Source organism: Crinia signifera, chromosome 7 (assembly GCF_055691185.1).
Source record: "Crinia signifera chromosome 7, ASM5569118v1, whole genome shotgun sequence".
NCBI lineage: Eukaryota > Metazoa > Chordata > Amphibia > Anura > Myobatrachidae > Crinia > Crinia signifera.
Genome location: NC_139223.1, coordinates 98,812,676 through 98,829,045, shown reverse-complemented (window position 1 = coordinate 98,829,045; position 16,370 = coordinate 98,812,676). Strand labels below are relative to the sequence as shown.

The following is a 16,370-nucleotide window of genomic DNA, read 5'->3' as shown; positions in this document are numbered from 1 at the left end:
TTCAGTCCTCCAGGGGTAAGGCCCCAAAGTCAAAATTTGGTTCCTTTCACAAGAAACCTATCACCAAGGGAGAGGACAAACCCTACGCATGACTGTCAGGGGATTTGCCCGGCAGTGGTAAAGGTGGGGGGTCGTCTATTACAGTTCAAGGAAGCATGGGCTTCACTAAACCAGGATTCCTGGGTGTTAGACATTATAGCCCAGGGCTACAGAATTCCCTTCAAAGGTCTTCCTCCGAGAAGATTCATTCCCACAGCTTTACCAAAGGAAGCTCGGCTCCGTACAGCTCTCTTAAGAGCAGCTCACTCTCTGTTAGAGAAGGGGGTGGTAATCCCGGTTCCCAGGGCAGAGTGGAAGAAAGGCTTTTATTCCACTCTGTTTCTGGTACCCAAACCAGACGGGTCTTTCAGACCAATACTGAATTTAAAGTCACTGAATGTCCATTTGTGGGTAGACCATTTCAAAATGGAGTCTCTACGGTCAGTGCTACTAAGCCTGGACCAGGGAGAATTTTTGGCGTCAATGGATGTCCAGGACGTACCTTCATGTCCCTATACACCCAGAACATCAGGCCCTGTTGAGGTTTGCGATAGGAGACCTGCACTTACAGTTCCAGGCGTTGCCCTTTGGTCTGGCCACAGCACCAAGGGTATTCACCAAAATAATGTCTGTAATGGCGGCTGTGCTTCGGCGAAGGGGAATCACAGTGATACCTTATTTGGACGACCTGCTGTTCAAAGCAGAGTCAGCAGACAGGTTGCAGAGTCACTTGGCAGAAGCCATCAGTTTTTTGCAGGCTCACGGCTGGCTTTTAAACTTACAAAAGTCTCAGTTGGTGCCGTCACAGAGACTCCAATTCTTGGGAGTCATTCTGGATACCCATCTACATCGGGTATTTTTACCGGAGGCAAAGGACAGGGATCTGGTTGCCTTAGTCCAGGAGATTCTCAGCTCTCGGAGCACACCAGTGTGGAGGTGCCTCAAGCTGCTGGGGAAGATGATGGCGTCTTTCGAGACGCTGCAGTTTGCCAGGTTCCACTCTCGGGTGTTCCAGTGGAACATTTTGACGGCTTGGTCAGGAAACACACAGACCGTGAAGTCAGAACAGATAGTGCTGTCTTCGGAAACTCGAGCCTCCCTGAAATGGTGGACAGACGTGGATTCCCTTCAGTGGGGTCGGTCACTGCAGTCCTGGAGCTGGCTGGTAGTCACTACCGACGCCAGTCTCAGGGGCTGGGGGGCAGTAGTCTTGGACCTGCGTCTGCAGGGCTTGTGGACTCCAGAGGAGTCTGCTCTATCGATCAACATCTTGGAACTGAGAGCTGTCTGGAAGGTGATTTCTCTGGCGGGAGACAGGTTACAGAGACTCCCTTTAAGGATTCAGACCGACAACGCCACAGCTGTGGCGTATCTGAATCACCAGGGAGGCACACGCAGCAAACTGGCCATGTGGGAGGTGTCCAGAATCCTCCTGTGGGCGGAACAGAATGTTCCAGCAGTATCAGCTATATTCATACCAGGAGTGGAGAATATAGAGGCCGACTTCCTGAGCAGGGAGGAGCTGAAGGAAGGGGAATGGAGCCTACATCCTCAAATATTTCATCAGATTACCTTGAAGTGGGGAACTCCGGATGTGGACCTGATGGCATCCAGGTTCAACCATCAGGTGCCCAGGTTTTATGCCAGGACAAGGGATCCACTGGCAGAAGCAGTGGATGCCATGACTATCCCCTGGGAGGGGAATCTCCTTTATGTTTTTCCGCCAGTTCCAATGCTGGCGAGAGTGTTGAAAAGGATACAGGCCCAGGCAATCCGAGTGATTTTGGTGGCCCCAGATTGGCCAAGGAGGTCCTGGTACTCGAGGCTTCAGAGATTGTCTGTGGACTCGTGGCGTCTACCTCTGAGGTCAGACCTTCTAAGACAAGGACCGTTCAATCATCTGGATTCAGCTCGATTAATTTTGACGGCCTGGCTGTTGAGACCGCCATTCTAATAATTTGTCTCCGGCAAATTATTATAGGGTCTGGAAGACCTATATTCGATGGTTTGAGAGACGGAAGTCACATACATCACGTTTTAAATTGACAAAAATGATGGAATTTTTGTAGGATGGTTTTTCCTCTGGGTTAAGCCTTCAATCTCTAAAGGTGCAGATCTCGGCCTTGTCCATTTACTTCCAGAAAAGGATTGCATTATTGCCGGAGGTACAGACCTTCCCACAGGGGGTGTCTCGGTTGAAACCTCCCTAAAAACAACCAGTAGCACCTTGGGACTTATCACTGGTTTTGGAATGCCTTCAGAAGGCACCTTTTGAACCATTAAGGTCGGCTGACCTTAAGTTTCTTACATGGAAATTGGTATTTTTGCTGGCAGTGGCATCAGCAAAGAGGGTGTCAGAGTTGGGAGCATTGTCATGCAAGTCTCCCATCCTGATATTTCACGATGATAGGGCGGTTCTTCGGACGGTACCCCAGTGTTTACCTAAAGTAGTCTCTTCTTTCCATCTAAATCAGGAGATAGTTCTGCCTGTGTTTCAACCCCCAGAGGGTTCCAGAAAAAGGGATAAATTGAGGAATTTGGATGTTGTGCGTGCCTTACGCATTTATGTGGACAGAGTCAAGAGTGTCAGAAAGACTGATACCTTGTTAGTGTTGTATGACATACACAAAATTGGTTGGCCTGCATCTAAGCAGACCATTGCTAGGTGGTTGCGCTCTGTTATAGCGTTTGCATACACTAAAGTTGGTAGGCCTGTTCCGGCCAGGATTAATGCGCATACCACCAGGTCGGTTGCCACCTCTTGGACGGTTCGACATGGGGCAACAGCTGAGCAGGTTTGCAGAGCTGCCACTTGGTCATCTGTTCATACATTTGCCAAATTCTATAGGTTCCATGAGTTCGCGTCGGAGGACGCATCATTCGAGCAGTAATGAGAGCTGCAGACCTGAGCGTACCCACCCAAAGGACCGGCTCTGGAACGTCCCAGTGTTGAGCTGTGTCACCAGGACCATTGAAAGAGAAAAAGGGATTTTTGTAAGAACTTACCGTTCGAATCCCTTTCTCTGATATGGTCCTGGTGACACAGCGATCCCTCCCTTACGCTCAGTAAGTATGCCAGGTTCATGATGTTTCATGTTATTTGGTTAAAAGTTATTGTTGAAAAATGTGCATATAATATGTGCAGGCATTTGTACTGAGTTAATGTATTCCAGTGGCTTTGAAAGATTGAACTGAAGAGTCCGGGATGCAGTAGGGGAGGAGCCTACCCTCTAAAAGCTTTAGGATAGGTGCCTGGCTCCTTCGGACCCTCCTACATCCCAGTGTTGAGCTGTGTCACCAGGACCATATCAGAGAAAGGGATTCGAACGGTAAGTTCTTACAAAAATCCCTTTATGGTGCGTTTTTTTTTTTCAGCCATTTTCCGAAAATCGCATATTTTATAGGGTGCGATTTGCAGCAAAAAAAAAAAATCGCACTTTTTGCAACGAAATCGCACATTTAGAAGTGGCGATTTTTAACACTTCAATTCGCATCCAGATGTTTTCCCATTGGAAAGCATCCAACTCGCACATGTAATAGGGTGCGATTTTTGGTAAAGGTTACCAAAAAAATCGCCCAAAAATTTGACCAGGTTCTGGCTGGCAAATTTGACAGAACCATGCACAGATCATTGTGATCTGTGCATGGTTCTGTCCAAAAAAAGGGTTAAAAAAACCCCACGTGGGGTCCCCCCTCCTGAGCATAACCAGCCCCGGGCACAAAGAGCCGGTCCTGGTTTCATAAAATCATAGGGACAAACAAGTTGGGGTTCCCCGGATTTTATAAAACCAGCACCAGGCTCAAGGGCCAGTCCTGGTTCCCAAAATACGGGGGAAAAAATTACTAGGGGTCCCCCGTATTTCAAGAAACAGCACCGGGCCCAACCAGCCAGCAGGGTAATGACACAGCCGGGGGGAGACTTTTTATACAAGTCCCCCAGGCCAAAGCATTCACCCCCTGACTGGTCAGCATAGGCAGGGGTCCTGGGGGAGTGGGGACCCCCCCAAAGAAGGGGTCCCCCCCCTCCAGAACTTACCTGCCCATGCTGAAGCCCGGGGCTGTCCTCGATGCCCCTGGGCTGTGGGCATCGAGCTGATAATTGTGTAAAAGATAGAAAACTATTGTGTATTGTTCCAGCAAGCATGCACCACATGCAGGGACTTGGAGAACCACAAGTCCCAGCATGTGGGGCCAGGGCAGCCGAGAGGAATGCCGGGCCCCGGTAAAATTTTGGGGGCGTGGCCTAAGTGTGTGTTGTGGGAACCTCCCACACTTAGGCTACGCCCCAAAATGTTTAGAAGAGGGTGAAAGAAAACTCTAAAAACTGTAATCTCAGAAGCAGCACACACCTACAGCATGTGCTGTGCTGACTGCAGGCTCAGCATGACCTCTCATGCTGTCAGTGAGACACTCATGCTGAGCCTGCTGTCAGCACAGCACATGCTGTAGAAGTGTGTGCTACTGTTGCTACCCGGGAGGGATGGAGGGGGAAGGGAGGGGTCAGACCAGGGCCCCTGCGGGGCCCCTTCAGCAAGTGTGGGCCCGGGTAATTAGTACCCGCTCCCCCCCTCTCTCGGCTCCCCTGTGTGGGGCATTAAAGGGCCCGCTGGCACTTGTAGTTCCACAGTAATAAAAATAGTCAAACACACACAGACACAATAAAAATAAAACTTTAATACATCCAAAGCCCACACATACTGATACTTACCTATCTTGAGCCCGTCGGTAGGTCCCTGGGTCCGGGGTCCGGTTCTCCAGGGTCCGGGGCTCCAGGGTCCGGTGCCTTGGTTCCTGGGTCCGGGGCTGCAGAATCCGGGGTCCGGGGCTGCAGAGTCCGGGGTCCGGGACCTTGGTTCCGGGGCTGGTCCGTGGCTCCAGGGCTGAAGAGTCCAGGGTCCTGGATCCGAAGAAATCCATGGGGGACCTGTGGAAGGAAATCCAACTCTTCTATCCGAAGTAGTCCAGGTCTTCTGCCAAATGCCGGCGATTCCGTCAGCTCCCCGCATCGGACTGAGGAGAGACGCAGAGATGTTTCATCTTCCGCGCCTCTCCTCCGAATGATTCAATGGGCCGCCTAGCAGCCAATCAGGAGCCGAGAAAGTCGGCTCCTGATTGGCCGCTAGGAAGCTAATCCTGAGGAAGCTAATCTGCGGTGTGCAGGCAGATTGTTGCTCTTTTCTTTACTTTTCATATATTGTATTTTGATTGTGTGTCCTAACAGTGTGATGTCCTCGAAGCCCTTGTAGGGGCTCAAACTCACTTACAACTGTGCTCGAGTGTATACACTCAGTGTGTGATAAAATATATCTCACACACTCAAGTGACTGCATGCCCTCTCTGGGTTGTGATCCCCAATTGCATTGATACAGTGGGATACCCAGAACTACGTCTGAGGGACCTGTAACAGTCATTCTGCTATAAACACTGTCAAATACGCAGGGCACATTATAATATATAGTGCCTCTGATAATAATAGCAGCTCACACTTTGTGACTGTTCACCTGCTTTGCTGTGTACTGGGTTGCAGACATAAAGGAGTAATAAGAGGTCACCTGACCCACTCCTATTTGGCACCTGATATAAAGGTCTGTTAGCAGCCATTGCAGAGAATTGTAGAACTGCAACTACTGCACGGATCTAGGTAGCCTACACACTGTACAACCAGTGACACACGCAAGACATTAAATAAATATATTGTAATAATAGCAACATATGTCTGCCACCTTAGTTTTAAATGTGTGAACCCCACCTGTGTATGTCCACTGTTGTTTTTAATATTTTTTCAGCCTTTTAGTAATGACTAAATAAAATATTTTTTTTATATTTCTGAGGTGCACCTACACAAGGACATATCTTTCTTCTCTGTGATTTGTACTTCCTTCAAGCAGCAGCTTTGAGTAAACAACACACGACAAGCGTTTCATATCATACTTGCCAACCCTCCCAGAATGGCTGGTAGGGTCCCGCAAATTGTGGTCCCCCTCCCGGCCCCCACAGGGAGGTGGATAAGTCTCCCGCATTATCACCACAGCCCCTGCTCCACCCTTCACCACAGTATCAAATGCAGAATTTTGAGGGTCCGCAGGGAGGAGGTGGGGCCAAAATGACGTGAATCACGTAATTTTGCTTAATTTTAGCCCCTCCCCATCAACAGACCCGCAAATTAATGTGGCTGCCTGTCATGGGGGTGGGGCTTGGTGACGTCAACCTCGTCCACCCCCAAAACTTAGCCTACTCCTGCCCCCTTTCACTCTCTCCGTGCTTCTCCCAGAGTTTTTAAAGGTCGGCATGTATGCTCCATATTAACTGTTAATTTCCCTTTTTTGTATAGCCCACAAGTGTACCTGACAGGCATAACTGCATATCTGTGTGAGCCAGTCCAAAATTCTGCACATGGGCTCATACTTCAGTTCAGAAATATATAGGTGGTCCTTCACAGGGTTCCCAGCCTTTTTTCTCTCACTCCAACCAATTCATGCATATGGGGAAAAAAAAAGAGAAAAAAAAATATACAAGGATGTATAAATATAAATCACAAGCCGTTCTCCTTCTAAGTGAATGGAAAGAGAGGAATGGGTGCTCCCAAGAGTTTCCAAACGATCCAAGATAATTTACGGGATCACCTCACTCGTGCATATATGAAATGATTGCTCACATATATGCTTACTTAAGACAGACTTTGTGAACTCTGTGAGGTGATCGTTTGGAAACTATTGGGAGCACCCCTTCCTCTCTTTCCATTAACTTAGAAGGAGAACGGCTTGTGATTTATTCATCATTGTATATATTTTCTCTCTCTTTGTTTCTCCATATGCATGAATTGGTTGGAGTGAGAGAAAAAAGGCTGGGAGCCCTGTGAAGGACCACCTATATATTTCAGGACTTTTAAGCGCATGTGAGACTTTTCCTTTGTTGCACTACAGTTTTTTGGGGTCCGGTGACCTCTTTTGAAGTCTGGTATGCAGCTCTAAAGTTTGCAGCGCCTGGAGTGAAAAATGTTTCTTTCTTGAAAATAATTTGTTCTGTGTGCTGCAAACCACTTGTGGTGCTTTATAAATAAAATGTTATAATTAATATTGTAGTCATTGGCATGCCTCCTCATTTCTCGGTTGAGCCATTCTAACCATATGAAGAACTATGTATCAGAATCTCATATGATTGTAGACATACTCATCATACCCATTTTTTGTGTGCGTTGCACAGTGACATTTTTCCTGTTGTATGCTATTGAAATGGGCGTGCATGTGCTCCATAGAATTCAATGCTCGTCTGGAATACAGTATGTTATGTGTATGGAATACATGTATGCAAGTTGACATGCAGTGCAATGTTATATATATATATATATATATATATATATATATATATATATATATATATATATATAAAATGTGTCCTTGTGGCAGTCACAATTGTTTATTTTATTAACAGACAGAGGTTAAATTGCACCCAATGTATACAGCATGCATGGCTGCAGCAGGACACTACCACTATGGAGGCAAAGACGCTGTCCAAGGAAAGGATGAAGAAGTACATGGCCCGACGGAAATGGCAGGTAAGTAAAGCATTCACTAGTATTCGATAAAGAATACATATCTTTTTTGGGCTTTGCAGTGGTGCAAGTAGAATTTTTTTCTTGGTGGTACTGATAGCCTCCACCAAAAATGGGCATGGTCATTTGTCATCAGGGGGCGTGGTCACACAAAGCAAGAGGAGTGACTAAATGACAATAGAGGCGTGGACACAGGAGACAGGGAATGAGAAAAAGGGAATGGCTGGGGGTGGGTTGGCTCTTGCTTGGGGGAGAGCCAGGCAGATTGTGCTTACAATAGTGGAGCCTGCTCTTCATGCTGTCGGCGCTGCTGATGCCTGTCAGTGTGACAGGCTAAATCAGCAGTAGCAGGTAGCTGCATACAGCACCAATCAAAATGCTGGGTGGGCGGGCTGCGGATGCATTATATTTAGACTTAAAATGAAAATAGAAATGACAGTGGATCAGGGGTAAGTGGTACTGCGTACCTGCAACATATTTCTTACAGGTACTCCGTACCACGCCGTACCCCCTTACTTGCAACACTGGGGCTTTGCTAGTCCTTAAATGACTCATTAATACTGTATTAATGACAAAGTGACTTGGTGATGTCAATTTATGTTCTCATAAATCAAAACATTCCTGATGTTTATGGCCAAAATTTACTAAGATGTGAGTTCATTTTCACATGGGTTGTTGCTATGGACAACTAATCAGTAAATCTTAGTAAATTTTCCCCTATGAATCTTGCCAAGATGATGACAGCACACACATCTATAAATTCAGGACCAAATGTAATAGGGTGAGAGTTTCAGAAAGTGAGAGATTTTGGGAGAGTTTTCCCTTTTTTTTTAAAGCAGCAATCGACTACATGGCAAAATCAACCTGGTTTTGCAGTGTAATTGATTGCTGCTTTAAAAAGAATGGGAAAACTTTCCCAAAATCTCTCACTTTCTGAAACTCTCACCCTATTACATTGATCCTCAGTTATTTTGTTCACCACTACATTACAGAAAAAAAAATCTTGCCAGAAGTTTTTCTTCCACCAACGTTAACACTATTACTTTTCTGTCTGGAATATTGACACTATTACTCCACGTTCACTTGTAACTACAGTTGAAGTCCAGCTCTTGTACACAATGGTGCGCTCTGCAACTTGTCTAATTTTACAACTTGTCAACTTGACTAATTACTTACTCATTTCATTTTCTGTGTTGGTAATGTTTGGAAAGAGTTTGCAGAGTAATTGGAAAACCTTTTTGTGTAGAAATGTCCTGAAACATTTGTAGATCTTTACAACACTGACGTCATCCATATCCTCCCTTTATTATTATTAGGTTAATATAAATAATTCCCAAGAACATTAAGCAGATCTATAATAACAGAATCATCTAAATGCATATTTTATCAAAATTGTGCACTACAGTATATTTTTGCTTATTCATTTAAACTAATCTGATCTCCAATGTTTAACTGTAATTATTTTCTAGAGGTATGTTTTTTTTTTTTTTTAATTCAAGTATTTGTATTGATTTTCAAAACTAGTTTACAACAAATATAAAGAATTGATAGACAAATTAAACAAATTCTCACAAACAAAAAAAAGAGTACCATTATATACTCGAGTATAAGCCTACTTTTTCAGAACATTTTTTATGCTGAAAAAGCCCCCCTTGGCTTTTACTCGAGTGAGGGTCCCACTTGAGTCAATAAGTTTTCCCAGTTTTTTGTTGTAAAATTAGGCCCTCGGCTTATACTCGGGTCGACTTATACTTGAGTATATACAGTAATTCATTAAAAAAGGCATATGTTCATAAAACAAAAAGATCACTGCGATTTAGTTGCAGTCATCTTTTTGTTTTCCTTTTTTATGTACCTTGGTTGGGACTGCCAATCTCATTGATCACTCGCAGCAGGGATATTCATGAGACTCTTGCTAAATACCCAATCATATTTTTATTCTTTATCTTAATTAATTTAACTCAATATTCACGTGTACTTACAAAAAAAAAATGTTTTTTTTGTTTAAACTATCCAACTGACATTTCTTTAGCGCAATGAGGATTAGTGTCTATCAATCCAATTTCTTCAGATGTTCATAAAAGAGGCATTTGAAGTGAGGAGGGGACCCATGTGCTCCATATGTTCCCCCTCCGCTCTGCCAGGAATAGCGCTGATTAGTAGAGTCTGAGCAGTATAGTGCTCAGACACTACAGTGAATGCGCAGATCTCCAGAAAATTGGTGCAGTGTCCATTTTTCAGGTGATTTCAGCAGTGCTGCTGCCACTGGATTCTGGAGGGTAAGTATAAAAAAAATGGGTGCACCCATTGTAAACACGCCCTTGGTACATATGACCAGACCACATAAAATTTTGAGGAACACCTCTTCTTCTGATACATAAATCTTTAATTGGAGACAGTAACGTTAACTAATTAAATAGGAGTTTATTCACATATAGACATAGAGGGATAGAGGTTGAGATTCTTCCAGGTCGAGAACAAAAATACAGACACATAAGAATAGTAAAGGCAAAGTAATATCAGTAGTATGTATAGAAGCAACCACCATAGCCTGAAAACTGGGCACTCTAGGACAAATTCACAGAAGAGAAGACCCACCAAATACACAAAGTCGAGTTAGGGGCCAATCTGTAATAGAAAATCCCAGTCATCATCAGTAAGAAAACCCCAATCTACATCCGAGGGGCATCTAAGGCTGCACAGATCAGCAGCAAGATACTAAAGGCATTAGTCAGGGAGAGCAAGACAACGAGGAAGCTTACACCACACTAGATGTACATTTTGAAGAGTCAAGTTGTGGGACCAGATTTAAAGACGTACAATCAGCAGCAGACTGGCAAATCTGAACACCCAGATATTTAAATTGCGTACATCACTTAAGGGACAAGTTATAGGAAACAGGTCAACAGGCAGTGGAAAGGAAAGACAACTGATTTATCCCAATTAATATAGTTACCAGGATACAGTATGTCCCATACTCCTCTACAAATGAGAGAAGGGCTGTGAAGATTCATGATACTGTACACTTTACCCACGTTAAAATAGTGCACCACACCAAAACAAGTGCATTACCATGTAAAGAAAAGTCCTCTCCACTGAATCAAATGCACTGGCTGCACCCAGGACGCAACTACTACATTATCCTCCATTCATTATCAGCCACTTGTAAATGTGTAAGCAGCCTTCAAAGGTTAACAAGTGGCTCTCCCTGTCATAAAATCCATCTGATCGGGTTGAATAATTTCAATGATAACTTTTGTTAAGCCAGAGGGACAGAATTTTTGCTAAAACCTTATTATCTTTGGACAGCAACACAATTAGTGCTGTGGTGTCCGTCCTGGACCCATGAAGTACAGGCAGACACAGCCACAGAAAGACATACAACCTCCAAAGATCTAGACAATAGCCCAGAGATGAGGGGGACTTTAGGTAACCTCAAATAGAGGGAGTGGAGAGTCTACAAATCAGCACAAATCAGCAGCAGGGTGTTAGAAAGTATTATATAAGTGTTTCTTAATGTTTATATACACATGTGAATAACAAGAAATAAGTATTGTGTATTTTGTTATGGAGATGCCCTGCCATATAAGTCTACATACACTTCTTCTTTCAGAAAACAGGTAACGCTGTGCGAGCAATCGGACGTTTGTCATCCATGGCGATGATCTCTGGACTGAGTGCTAGAAAATCATCTGGAAATTCTCCTACTAGCCCAGTACCGGCAGAAGCGGAAGCCAGTGAAGGTGAGGGCTCATTCTATGAATAGCTGGTCTGTAACATATGTGGTGTAATCTTTTGAGAATGTTAATATTGTTTTCCTACATTTTATCCATGAAAATATAGCAGAACTATTGTATTGTGTAAACCGGAGTAAAATCCAAGATAATTTATTTTCCACCACAGGCAGTTACACGAGCATTTGCAAGATTCACGTGTCAGGTACAGCAAAAGAGTGTTCAGAGTCTTCAAAATTCACAAACACAAGTTTTCCAGTGAACTCTAAGGTCCAGGACCCCTAACAATAGTCACCTCATTGTCACGTTTGAGGGTTGAACTTGATTATTTGGTGTGACTTGTTCTGGGCCTGGAGCATAGTCGAAGCTAGGAATCTTTATTAGCTTTTCTAACATGGGTGGACCTCAGAGAGTGAGGTAGAGTCCAGAGCCCAAAGGTGTGGCTGAGAATGGGTAAGTATAGGTGCAATAATAGTAGAACAGAGTCAGTGGATCAGCAAGCTCCAAATGAGAGTGTGGCCAGACTAACCGGAGGAGAGTGGAATCAGTTGGAACCAAAAGAGGACTTGAACCGGACTGTAACTGGAGGATATTGGAATCAGCTGGAACCTAATAAGGACTTGAAACAGACTGGAACCGGTGGAATACTGGACTCAACTGGAAACTGAATGAGGACCTGAACTGGAGGAATACTGGAATCGGCTGGAAACTGAGAAGCTGTGGTTATCTGACCGATGCTGACCATCGATGATGTGATGAATACAGAGTACAGTGCACTGCAGGTAAGTAGATACACCTAATGCAGACACAAAGGGAGTCCACCGATGATGGCAGTTTCCGATGTAGGCCCACCAATGGTAGCTGATATCAGTAGTGACTCTGACTGGTGACTGGTAGAGGGGGGTGGTACTTTAGTAGATGAGCTTGTAGGCAGATGTAGTAAGCAGTGAGTGACCCGCTCACGGGACCACGTGCTGAAGGGGGAGATCATGCACTTCTGACGCTGCATCCCTTCCGCCGGAAGTGACATATGACTGTGGATGGGCAACTGACCGGAACCCTGTATCGGCGGGAATACCGCTGATTGGAGCTCTGACTGTTTGGGACTAGGAATGTGATGGGTCCGGTGTTGGATCAATCACAGGATTGTTCCATTTTGATTGGTTGACACTGGTATTTAATCTTGAACTGGTTACCAGAATTATTCTCTCCTTGAAAAAGACCACAGTTGTGGTAGAAAACGCGTTCGGAGTTCTGGTAATTTGGGTACATTGAATGTGAACGTTGGATCTGGATTTGGTCTGTTTCCTGACATCTACTAAGCCCACCTTGGAGGGGTATTCCGGAAACCATCCGCTTTGTGTTTAAACGCTTTTGAGAACAGATTCATTTCTGATTCTCCACCGATTTTGATAATTAGCCATTTTCTTTCCATGTCACATGTTCAATTGCCTCCGTGAATTTTATTCTGTTTGGTTGCTTAAATAAATGATACAGTATTACACCATCTACTACTCTCTGATTTTTTGGGGGTATCGATCCTATGAGAGGGACATGCATTAAATCAGAGGGACCCCTGGTTGTTTCTGGTATATGAGAGTCGTCTTTGGGAGAAGAGGAACGTTATATCAGTAAGAGTATTTATAATGTCTACTGTCAGCTGATAGGCTATAGTGAGGGGATGTCAGAATTGGAGTCTCTGGTTTGGCTGTGGAAAGTCATGTTACAGAGTCCAAGATGGCTGCGCCCATGTGTGGTTAAAAATTCAACAGTCAGCTGATCCCAGGTGTCATGGCGGCTCCCATACAGTGTGGAACAAACTAAGAACACTGGAAGAATTTGGGGTGTCATGCCAAGGTTTGGCACTGAGGGTGCCAAACCTTGTGCGCCGGCAAGATGATATCAACTGGTTAGCTGGACAGCTTGTTGAGTATTGTGACTGAAACAGCAACACCTGGCCTGGATTCTCTTTAGCCACAATCCTCCAGTTCTGAATCTACTGTAAGTCAGGCTTACAGTATGTTGTCTTTGTCAATATATATATCATTACTGTAATATATATCTAAATTCTTCATATATTCAAAGCAAACACTGGAATGTTCACATATAGAAACAAGGTGCACTCACCAGGAATTGATGCATGTAAAAAAAAAAGAGACAGAGATTTATGTCTTACAAACAGTATGTCAGGGCTCAGGTCTCTGGTGTCCCTGGCTGTGGCAGCAGTGAGCCAGTGGTGGATGCTGGAAACTGGAACACTGGGGGTTTGAGGTAAGGACAGTTCATATAGCACTGGCACTGCGGGCACAGCTAGGTGGGGGAGTTGACGAGACTCTGATCAGAGGAGCGGAGTCTAACACCACCAACTGTTTTCACCAGGGACCCCCGAAAGGAGGTTTGGGCTCGGTGGCGAGGTTGCGGCCCTCTGACTTGAGTTCCCACACCTAACTGGTCAATCACAGGAGATGGATAGTGATTAGTGCCAGTGAGGTTGGAGTTTGGACCAGATGAACTTGGAGCTTGGTAAGAGAAGTGCATTGGCTTGGGAGCCGGAGAGATGTCGATGGTTTGGGGGCCGGTGAGAAGTCGATGGCCTGGGAGCCAACATGGAATGTTGATGAAGAGCAAGAAGAAGGAAGTGGTGCTTGTTTGATGAAAGAAATGGTTCAATTAATTTAATACCAATTAAAAAAGATACATACCATCACATTAACAATGAATAAAATAAACTGAACACACTAAAAAGGTGCACTGAAAGGGGTGGGTCTGGATCAGACTTTTGCATGGGAATAGGGCAAGCTGTCTTGTCTCAGCTAGTAATACTGTATGTTGCTGGCTCAGAAGGTGAAGTCAATGGTTCCCACAGGCCACTGGGGGATTCCAATCCTGACGCATCCAATCCTGATGCATTTTGCTGCTTCAAGAGGTGCAGCTTTGCCAAAGGTGACCTTTGACAAAGCTGCACCTCTTGAAGCAGCAAAACGCGTCAGTAGCCCCCCCCCCCCCCCTATCTCGACCAGACATAACCCTTTCCAAGCCAATTGGGACCTTCTCAGCTATTGGCTTCTTTTCCTGTTCGGCCGCGGTCTTCAACCTTCCCAATCACAAGAATCATTGTTAATGTGATTGTATGTATCTTTTTTAATTGGTATTAAATTAATTGAACCATTTTTTTTTCATCAAGCAAGCAACACTTCCTTCTTCTTGCTCTTTATCCATATGGAATTCACAACCCCATTACTAAGTGGCAGCTATTAGCAGAACACCCCCGGTAGCGCCCGTTTGTGCACCCTAGGGAGCACACCCCTTCTCTTATGGCATGTTGATGGCCTGGAAGCCTACAAGGAGTGTTGATGGCTGGGGAGCCGGTGAGAGGTTTACGGACTGGGAGCCGTCACAGATTGTTGATGGCCTGGGAGACAGAGAGTTGTTGATGGCCTGGGAGCCGACACAGCTGTTGTCATCCTAGGAGCCGCTGGAGAGTCCATCTGGCCTAGAAGCCAGGAGGGTACATTGGCCTGGGAGCCAATGGAGAGTCTGTCTTGCCTAGGATACAGAAGGGTTAGTTGGTCTGGGAGCCAATAGAGGGCACTGTTGTTTAGGGAACCGATAGTGTATTCTTCAGCCTGGGAGCTGAGGATGGATGCAGAACTGACCTAGAGTCGATGACGGCAGCATTGACCTAGGAGTCGATGATGGCAGAGTCAACCTGGGAGTAAATGACAGCAGAGTCGACCTGGGAGTCAATGGTCCTGTGCTGAACTCTGGAAGCTGACTGAAAGCTGGATGCTGGAGATAATATAACAGCAGCTATAGCAGGTGAAATGAACCAGGCAAGGTGGTAGTAACAACAACAGCAGCAGCAGGATAAGGTCCACTGTGGCAGGTAATCAGGAGCCGTGGAGGTAGTCTCTTGGAAACTCTCAGGAGAATGACGAGTGAGGTTTAGAGTTGACGCCTGTGTCGACTAGGGAGTCAAAGATGGTAGTAGCCCTTTAAGAGCAAATAGCAACCTCTGCTGAGAGATGCTGGAGTGCTCTACCCCTCTTCCCCTTAGAGCTTAAGATGGTAAGCAGCTTGGAAGGTAACCTGGCAGGTGGAGAATACCAGGGAGCTTTTAGTAACAGCAGGTAAGAGCAGCAGATTGCACAGGTAATGCACATGAACTCTGTAACAGGAGCCTGGAGCCTTAGGGCGCTGACTTCTGGAGGAACACAGGAATAAGAAGTAGTAAGGAGCTGACACAACTAAGCACAGGATTGCTCACAGTCACCTCCCTGCAGTCTGGCAATGGCACCCTGGCTGCAGAGCCAAAAGCCTCTGCAAGCTGGGTGGACAATTTGAGGGCAACCGACCTGTGGTTGCTTGCCGATTCCCTTGCCGGTATCACATAAACTAGTAGTCAGTCTGGCCAAATGACAAGAGTCTCCTCTTTCATATGGTACCAATTCAAGTATCTAGGATACCTAGAACCATATATAGTTATGTTATCCTATTCTGGTACAAAATCTCACATGGACACTGATCCTCTGAGGGGATAGCTCAGCAGGATAACACTATACAGACAATTTAGTATAATATGTATATAATGTTAGAAAATACCCAATAGGTACAGTTATATAGGCATAGAAGTGTCATGTAGAGTTGGTATAGTCACTTGTGTGTTAATGATTGAAGAATAGCTGCTTCTCACGTATGTGACCTAAGTGAATATGTGAGTGAGCAACTGAGAACAATAGATGATAATAAGCCCATGGCTTACCAGAGAAGGCTAGTTGAAGAAGGCTCCATCTGTAGTCAGCTGCCCTGGCTGGGCTGTGGGCCAGGCAGTAACTTACTGAGAGGAGGATCCATGTCCTCTAGCAAATCTGGCAGCTAGTAGCAGTGCTGTTGGTGAGCGGCTTATTACCGTAAAAGCACAATCCACCGTGTACCACCTGTGCCACTATTAGCTTCCGAAAATCGCTGCTTTTCCTTCTCCTCCTCCCTCCCAGAAAGTAAACAGCTGGGCCTCAAACCTCTCCTTGGGTAGCAGTAATTGCATT

At 45.2% G+C, this 16,370-nt stretch overlaps 1 protein-coding gene across 3 annotated transcripts in view; it reads left to right on the top strand.

The window, feature by feature from the left end:
• The window catches only part of MYLK (myosin light chain kinase), a 383,637-nt gene that overhangs the window by 361,615 nt on the left and 5,652 nt on the right, over window positions 1-16,370 (top strand). For all 3 annotated transcript variants that reach the window (XM_083153527.1, XM_083153528.1, XM_083153529.1), the window contains exons 13-14: window positions 7,471-7,594; window positions 11,205-11,334. In XM_083153527.1, the coding sequence (XP_083009653.1) occupies window positions 7,471-7,594; window positions 11,205-11,334 (254 nt within the window). The remainder of the gene's footprint in view (window positions 1-7,470; window positions 7,595-11,204; window positions 11,335-16,370) is intronic.